The 8,893-nt window shown below is 30.2% G+C and overlaps 1 protein-coding gene and 2 long non-coding RNA genes across 4 annotated transcripts in view; 2 read left to right on the top strand and 1 right to left on the bottom strand.

Annotated features, from left to right (window-relative positions):
- Window positions 1-570: 570 nt before the first annotated feature.
- LOC122859568 lies at window positions 571-2,299 on the top strand. Of its 2 annotated transcripts, XR_006374360.1 has the most exons (8): window positions 571-674; window positions 771-828; window positions 1,115-1,258; window positions 1,334-1,459; window positions 1,529-1,632; window positions 1,696-1,805; window positions 1,888-2,093; window positions 2,184-2,299. It is a non-coding gene; the product is annotated as an uncharacterized LOC122859568 (long non-coding RNA). The 2 variants fall into 2 exon arrangements; XR_006374359.1 differs by having other exon boundaries at window positions 1,696-2,093.
- On the bottom strand, window positions 1,948-2,861 carry LOC122859569. Its single transcript, XR_006374361.1, has 4 exons — window positions 2,582-2,861; window positions 2,412-2,500; window positions 2,164-2,335; window positions 1,948-2,063 (listed from the first exon to the last, which is right to left on the bottom strand). It is a non-coding gene; the product is annotated as an uncharacterized LOC122859569 (long non-coding RNA).
- A 568-nt stretch (window positions 2,862-3,429) lies between these two features.
- Window positions 3,430-8,893, top strand: part of LOC122859548 (N-alpha-acetyltransferase 15, NatA auxiliary subunit) — a 57,993-nt gene continuing 52,529 nt past the window's right edge. Inside the window, exons 1-6 of the mRNA XM_044163210.1 lie at window positions 3,430-3,731; window positions 4,007-4,354; window positions 4,439-4,573; window positions 4,683-4,827; window positions 4,904-5,161; window positions 5,241-5,833. Of these exons, the coding sequence (XP_044019145.1) occupies window positions 3,675-3,731; window positions 4,007-4,354; window positions 4,439-4,573; window positions 4,683-4,827; window positions 4,904-5,161; window positions 5,241-5,833 (1,536 nt within the window). The 5' untranslated portion in view covers window positions 3,430-3,674. The remainder of the gene's footprint in view (window positions 3,732-4,006; window positions 4,355-4,438; window positions 4,574-4,682; window positions 4,828-4,903; window positions 5,162-5,240; window positions 5,834-8,893) is intronic.

Raw genomic sequence — 8,893 nt, 5'->3', positions numbered from 1 at the left:
GCGTTCTGCGCAGCCTTATTTTTTCAACCAATCAACAACGCGCCATCGAGCTGTTTTGCTTTTCTTTCTAACACGCAATCTCTATTATAAGAGCCTCTCTCTCTAACATACTGTTTTGACAACTATTTTTTATATTGTTGTAAATACTAATAAATACTATGTACACAAATAAATGTATATGTGGAGCATGTTTATAAAAAATCAAAAAAATAAAAAAACCAAGACAGTTTAACAAATAAATTATAATATTTTCATTATTGTTGTTTTTTTTATGCCACAAACAATAGAGGTTGTGTTGTATTTATTATACTTGGATTTATTTATTTAATATAAATAATTAGTTTTTATTTTTGATGTATGTGAATCATTATAAAATATACCAAATCTAGTTGAATAAATATGATAACTTTTGAAAAATTTAAAAAAAACTTGAAAATTTTCTTAACAAATTTGTATCGCGCGCGCATAAAGTCTTCCATTTTTGTGGCAAGAAGGCGACCTTTTGATTGGTCGATTCACAGCGGCCAAACCAGGCTGCGCACTGCCATACCTGTAGTATTTCTACCATGCAACTAACCTCATATTCTTGTTATTATTTAATAAAATATAGATAAAATTTATTTATTAAATTAATTAAAATAAATAAACAAAAATCTAGAGGTCAACAGAATTATGTAGGGCAATATAAAATAATATTCATTATTCAATGTTTATCATCAATAAATAATGACTTGCTGATATTTTATTTACTGTTTTTTTTTCTTCTCCAGAACAATCACGATGAAACCTTGGATATTTTTGCTGATTGATTATTAAAAGAAGAAATTGGTAAATAATAATATCTAATATAATTTATAAATTGTTCAATAATTTATAACATTAAGCTCACATAATTATGTAGCCTGGTACACCAGTGTAGTAAAAAAAGTAGTTCAAATCCAGATATTTATCATTGTTATTGTTTAAAAATACCATAAATAGTCTCAAATCAAAATCAGGATTATCAGTCAGACAGAATAGTGTGGATAATTTTTTTAATTGACAATGTTTAATTGTTAAATATAAATGAAATTTAAATGTATTATTTGTTTTATTAAATTTTATCATTCAAAAGCTGAGAAGATGTCAACAACACATTCAAAAATTCCAGTTACCATTGAAATTGAAAGACATTGAATGTAAATTATATTTCGTATTGTCATCTGATAAAATTTGTATGGGTGTTCTTGATGTTGAGATATTGTTTTATTATAAAGAGGTAATTTATTGAAAATATATATTTGTATTTTTTTTTATTTTATTCGTATTGTTTTTAATTGCATTCATGGTACAGTTGCAGTATCAGGATGATAGTAATTTGTCATGTAATAGTTGTGATGTAATTGGAGGTGTTTGGATGACGATGAAGCTTGTTGATCTTCACTTGGACCTTACAAAAAGACAGATCTACAAACTTGGGGTAACAAAAGAAATAAAATAATCAAATAATTACAATAAACAGTATTTATTTGGTTTTTTTTTTTTGTAGAAGATAATTTTAGAGCATCAATTCTTGATGACAGGTTGACTTACAAAATTATTGATGAACTCGAAGCATGGAAAGAACATCACCAAGAAATTTTTTGTATTGAGGTAAGAATATTTATAGATTTTATTTATGAATAATTATTTATTGTTTATTGAATTTTTTTCTAGTTGAAAAAAAAAGAAAAAAGATATTTGACTAGATTAAGTGAAGAGTGGAAGGAACCAAAAGAAGTATTAGATACATTACATTCTTTATCTGTTTTTCAAGGACATACAGAGTAAATAATAACTTTATTATTTATTATATAATTCAAATAAATACGTATCGTTTATTTATTTTTGTTTTTTTTTTCATTACAGAGTTGTTACTTTAATTAATAAAATAAATAAAAATTGGTTTGATGAATTATGGGGTTATTTCTATTAATGTAAAATGATTATTTAATTACCATTATTTCAACTAGAAATAATGTACTACCAGTTTCTTCTTTTAATAATTAATCAGCAAAAATAACTAAGATTTCATCGTGATTGTTCTGAAGAGAAAAAAAACAACATGAAAACAAGTAAATAAAATACCAGCAAGTTATTATTTATTTATGATAAACACTTGAATATTATTTTTATATTGCTTACTTAATTTTTATGACCTCTAGATTATGAGACCAGTTATTATCCATGAACTTATCAACAAAGTAACAACTGTAAATGCTGAAATTTTAAAATGATTTGTTGCAACGACTAAATTAACTTCTCCAATAATATCAAACTATGTATCATCAGCCAAATACCAACTCCACAACATACACTGTAATAAAATAAACAAAAATTGTTTTCATAAATAATAGGGTTTTTTTATGAATGTAAAAAAATAATTCAATTACCATTTGTTCAACTAGAAATAATATACTACCAATTTCTTCTTTTATAATAATCAATTAGCAAAAATATCTAAGGTTTTATCGTGATTGTTCTGAAGAGAAAAAAAAAACATTAAATAAGTAAATAAAATATCAGCAAGTCATTATTTATTTATAATAAAAACATTGAGTACCTATATTATTTTATATTGTACATCTTACTTAATTTTAATGATATTAAAGCTCCTGTGACCTCTAGATTTTAGTTTATTCATTTTTATCTATTCAATCAATTAATTTTGTCTATTTTAAAAAATAATATTAGAAATGTACAGGTGACATTTAATACATATAAACAATAACATCAGGTTATATTTTGTGTTTACATGAAAATATTAAAGATGCTTTTTTGTAAACCCACCTTAAAGTTACTGCCCCTTACCCCGCTTCCTGCACCATGTATAATATTTTGGAATGGCCGGACCGGGCTTCCGTAATTTACAACAATATAAAAAATAGTTGTCAAAACAGTATGTTAGAGAGAGAGGATCTTATAATAGAGATTGCGTGTTAGAAAGAAAAGCAAAACAGCTCGATGGCGCGTTCTTGATTGGTTGAAAAAATAAGGCTGCGCAGAACGCGACGAAAAAAGCATGGACTACTGCCATACCTGTAGTACTTCTACCATGACTCGAAAGCAGCACCCGTATTCACAGGGCAAATTTTATACAATTTAGGGCGTTTTTTTCCCACTGATGGCGCTTATAAAATTTTTTTTATATAGATTTTACATATAAAAGCTCCACAAGCGCCGCCGGTGGATGAAAAAAGCCCTAAATTGTAATGCCCTGTGAATACGGGTGCAGATATCCCGCACCCGTATTCTCAGGGCAAATTTTATACAATTTAGGGCTTCTTTTTGCCACTGATGGCGCTTATAAAATTTTTTTTATATAGATTTTACATATAAAAGCTCCACAAGCGCCACCGGTGGATGAAACAAGCCCTAAATTGTAATGCCCTGTGAATACGGGTGCCGCTTTAGGGCCTTAAATATCACGTGACTTTAGATCGAACTTTATGGCGTTGGTGTGGCCACGAGGTTTTGGTCTACCTGTACGGAGTGTGATCGGAAGGAGATAAAAGGAGATAGATAAAAGAAAACTGATTAGGTGTTAAGTTTTGTTTTTTACGCCGGGTTACAACTTCTTAACTTAACTTCTTTTAGTCATCGAAAAGTGTTCATCTCAAAATTCTAGATAATTGTGCTAGAAGTTTGATATAAAAATGCCATCGAGTAATCCTTTGCCTCCAAAGGAAAATGCCTTGTTTAAGCGGATTTTGGTGAGTAATTGATCAAAATGAAATTTCTTTTAAGTTTGGTCAAAACTTATTTTTTGTAGTTATGTAAATCTTAGTTAAAATTATGACTAGTCAGTCATAGAAATTAATAGTTTACCGTAAATTCGTCTTAAAATAAAAATTTTTCCATTAAAAATCTATACCGTACATAACCTGCAGAAAAAAAAATTATTCAAGAGACTGCAACGTCACATTGTTAAAATGACTTTTTTCATGTCTAAAAAATGGTATTGATATTATTTTTTATTGATTTTCAGAGATGCTATGAGCATAAACAATACAAAAACGGTTTAAAATTCGCCAAGCAAATACTATCTAATGCAAAGTTCAGTGATCATGGTGAGACATTAGCAATGAAAGGTCTTACGTTAAATTGTTTAGGCAGAAAAGAAGAAGCTTATGATCATGTTCGTCGTGGACTTAGAAATGATTTACAGTCACATGTCTGTTGGCATGTTTATGGCCTTTTACAGCGGTCAGATAAAAAGTACGACGAGGCTATCAAATGCTATCGTAATGCTCTTAAATGGGACAAAGACAATCTGCAGATTTTAAGAGATCTTTCGTTGTTGCAAATACAAATGCGAGATCTCGACGGTTACAAAGTATGAAATAAAGATAAAGTTATTAGTTCTTGCACTTGAATAATCCTTAAAAGTTCATATTAAATTTTTGGAAATTCTGTTCAGGACACTAGGTATCAACTATTCATGCTTCGACCAACTCAACGAGCATCGTGGATTGGATTCGCCATATCATACCATCTTTTGCAGGACTATGAAACAGCTTTGAAAATACTCGATACTTTTAGAGATTCACCCATGGTAAATATTCAGCTTCAATAAAAATTTCGGAAGCTAAAATCATCAACATTTACAGATCGAATTTTCTCATTTTCGAAGAAGTGACATTATTATAATTATTATGTTGCAGATTTGCTATGATTACGAAACGAGCGAACTTTTATTATACCAAAATTTAGTCATTCAAGAATCAGGAGATTATGAACAAGCCCTAAATCATCTTGATAATTATCGTGATAAAATTGTCGATAAAATAACTGTCCAAGAAACTTACGGTAATTAATTTTTTCAGATTAATTTTTTTTATAGTAATTATTATTCAAGTATATGTTTTTAAATTCTTGGCTGTAGGAAAGTTACGTCTCGTATTAGGTCAATATGGTGAAGCTGTTCAGGTTTATAAAGATCTTTTAAGCATTAATCCTGAAAATACAACGTATTATACGAAACTTGCGGAAGCTGAGAGACACGAAAGTTCTGAAGAAACTCTTGAAATGTTACAAAGATACGAAGAACTTTTTCCACGTGCTTTGGCTCCACGTCGATTACAATTGAATTATGCCTCTGGTGAAAAATTTGAGAAATTAATTGACCAATATTTACGAAGAGGTATCAAACAGTTCATTTTTTTTTTTTTAATCATAAAATTTTGTCATGTTCATTTTATTTTTACTCATGATTGAAAAAGGTTTACACAAAGGAGTGCCTCCACTGTTCGTCAATTTACGTTCATTATACACGGATCAGCAAAAAGTCGATATAATACAATCACTTATCATCGAATACAAAAATGCACTGGAAAGTCACGGCCACTTCAGTGATATTGACAAAGAAATACCTCGAGAACCAGCATCAGCGTTGCTCTGGACTTATTATTATTTGGCTCAACATTTTGATTATCTTGGAATGACTGAAAAAGCTTTAACTGAGATTGATGCTGCTTTAGCACACACACCGACTCTCATAGAGCTTTTTGTTACCAAAGGTCGTATTTATAAACATGGTGGTAATCCCCAAGATGCATTTAAGTGGCTTGATGAGGCACAGGGACTTGATACTGCTGATCGTTATATTAATTCAAAATGTGCCAAGTACATGCTTCGAGCAAATTTAATTAAAGAAGCTGAAGAGACATGTGGTAAATTCACGAGAGAAGGTGTACCTGCTATGGAAAGTTTGAATGAAATGCAGTGTATGTGGATACAAACCGAAGCTGCAAACGCTTATCAACGTCTTGGGAAGTATGGTGAAGCATTGAAAAAATGCCACGAAGTTGACCGAGTAAGTTTGATGTCTTAGTTGTTTTTCTGTCTTTCTTAAGTTATAACCCACAAAAACTGCAACTAAAAGATAGTTTTTGAACTTAATAGAACAAATAGTTGTCATAGTAATGCATCATTTTACCAATTCAGTATACCAATTTTTTTTTCGAATAAAATTTCTGTTGTCCCAAGAAGAAAGAGAAAAAAAGTAGAGAGGGATCATTAGAGGTGGAAATCCGCCAGAAAATCCGCCGTGAAATAATACACCTAATTTACCAAAGTTAGTTTTTAGCAAAGGGAATAAGCCTTCCCCTACTCTTCCTTAAAAACATTTGATGTCGTGTCCCCTTCTCCCAAACTAACTTCGGGAGGGTAAAATGGACACTCGGGGCAAAATGGACACTTTTTTTTTTTATTACAAATAATTTTTTTTCAACAAAACAAATTTTTTTTCAATTTTTAATAACAATAAGTAATGAATGTAATCTTTCTTTTTAACTATTTGAACATCGCTAACATCAGCAACTGTATTATGATGTTGAAACATATATTTTAGAAAAATGTTGTTAAGGAGGTTATACACAAATTACTCTTTTTTTAAAAAATATAATGAGAATGTTCTGAAATTTTGTATACAAGTAGATCTTTTCATTCTGACTACAACGGTATAATTATTTTCTTATGTTGATCGGTTAAATTTTTTGTAATTAATTATTGAAAATAATATTTAACATTGGCTCTTATGGAGATTTCAACCATTTTTTTCGGATAGAAAAAATGATGAAAAAGTCTTGAAAAAAATCACACATATACTAGAAACCGAGTTTTATTAATTGCTCGAAAAATTTTCATATGTTGATCGGTCAATTAATGAGAAATTAATTATAAACTTGACAAAAATTAGATGTGGCAACGTATGGCATGTTCAAACACACACACATACCCGCAATCCCATATATTGTATATGGGGCGCAGGCGCTTTACACTTTATTATTTTACAGTGTAGCCAAGTTTCACTTGAGACTGTGACGTCAGAAGCGCCCCGCAACACCCGCAATGAATTTGTGTATAACCTCCTTAAGGTACATTCTTAGCTACCTTCCGAATATAATTGGAAGGAGCTGAAACTAGCGCCCGACAGTTCCGCGCCCACTTATAGTTAGCGAAATAGAGTATAGACTATACAAATGAGAAGCGCGTGGATTTTTTTTTTTTGTTAATGCTGCTGTCTTGGCCAAGAGAAATTGTTTAAAAAAAATTTATATATACCATTATTCAGAGAATAAATCAAGCTACAAGAAAACCACCATAAACATGGGGATCTAAGATTCATATGGTGGAAATAGACCGCGCGCCCAGAAAATATTTTGTTATTTTTTTAAATTTTATTTTTACGATTTTCTGGGCGCGCGGTCTATTTCCACCATATGAATCTTAGATCCCCATGTTTATGGTGGTTTTCTTGTAGCTTTTTCTATTCTCTAAATAATAGTATATATAAATTTTTTTTAAACAGTTTCCCTTGGCAAAGACAACGACATTATAAATTTTCTTTTTTGTTTATGGTATTGTCTTGGCCGAGGGAATTTGTTTTTTTTAAAAAAAACAAATTCCCTCGGCCAAGACAGCACCATAAACAAAAAAAATAAATAAATAACTTGGTTACTTTGATTATTTTTTCGTTTTTTTTTTTTGTTTATGGCGTTGTCTTTGCCAAGGGAAACTGTTTAAAAAAAATTTATATATACTATTATTTAGAGAATAGAAAAAGCTACAAGAAAACCACCATAAACATGGGGATCTAAGATTCATATGGTGGAAATAGACCGCGCGCCCAGAAAATCGTAAAAATAAAATTTAAAAAAATAACAAAATATTTTCTGGGCGCGCGGTTCATTTCCACCATAATAAATCTTAGATCCCCAAGTTTATGGTGGTTTTCTTGTAGCTTTTTTTATCCTCTAAATAATGATGTATATAAATTTTTTTTAAACAATTTCCCTTGGCCAAGACAGCAGCATAAACAAAAAAAAAAATCCACGCGCTTCTCATTTGTATAGTCTATACTCTATTTCGCTAACTATAAGTGGGCGCGGAACTGTCGGGCGCTAGTTTCAGCTCCATCCGAATATAAGAATTTCTTTAAATTTATACAGTATGTAATTGAAATATTGATAAATCTTTTCGTGAAATAATATATTATGTTATACACGGAAAAAAATTTTTAGCTGCAGTCACGAGGCGTTTGGATAGTTAAAAAAGGATAGTTGATTTAATAATCAAGCCCGATATATTAAAAAGACAATCGGTTAGTTATTCCAGCCGACTGGATAGCTAGCGTGGCTAACCAACTCGTCAGATTCGACATAATCTCAATGTCAACAGCTGTTGTGTTCATAACCTCTCTTTTTTGACAGATCCACCAAATTATTATTAACAATGACTAAAATAATCCATATAGTTATTAAAAATTTAGCATAAGATTTTGTATTCAAGTTGGCGTTTATTTAGTGCATCAAATTTAGTATAAAATTAATTAGATAATAATTTTAAAAATTAGTAAATGTACATTAATATATTGTTTGTACTTCGTATGTCTATATACTTATAGTTATGCATATACGCAATCCTAAATAGCTACTACAGCGATACCAGCTTGTCAGGCTTTGGATAGCTACCACAGCTATCCAAAGTGTAGCTAATGTAACGAGTAGGCACGCTGTTTTCACAAGAATAGTAACCTGTCAAATGTGGATTGCCAAAATAACAATCCTCTGCTAACTATCCAAAGGTTAGTTAGCCGTGGATAGGAGAGACAGCTATCCAGCTCGTTGCTGCAGCTAAAAATTTTTTTCCGTGTAGACCTTTTTTTTTTATAATAATTAATTAAAGTTGGCTAATTTTAGAGAGGTTAAACATGGGCTCTTATGGAAGGGGATGTTTGAAATTTCTTTGATCATAACTAAATGACATTTATAAATATAAGATTTTATTGAAAAACTGATAGCTAATAGTAAAAATAATAAGGAATTTTTTAATATCTGGTTCATATGGGGTTATAGTACTAATTTTTGAGTAT

The sequence above is a fragment of the Aphidius gifuensis genome, linkage group LG6 (genome assembly GCF_014905175.1).
Source record: "Aphidius gifuensis isolate YNYX2018 linkage group LG6, ASM1490517v1, whole genome shotgun sequence".
Classification (NCBI taxonomy): domain Eukaryota; kingdom Metazoa; phylum Arthropoda; class Insecta; order Hymenoptera; family Braconidae; genus Aphidius; species Aphidius gifuensis.
Note: the sequence above shows the minus strand (reverse complement) of the source record. Positions and strands in the feature narration are given on the sequence as shown.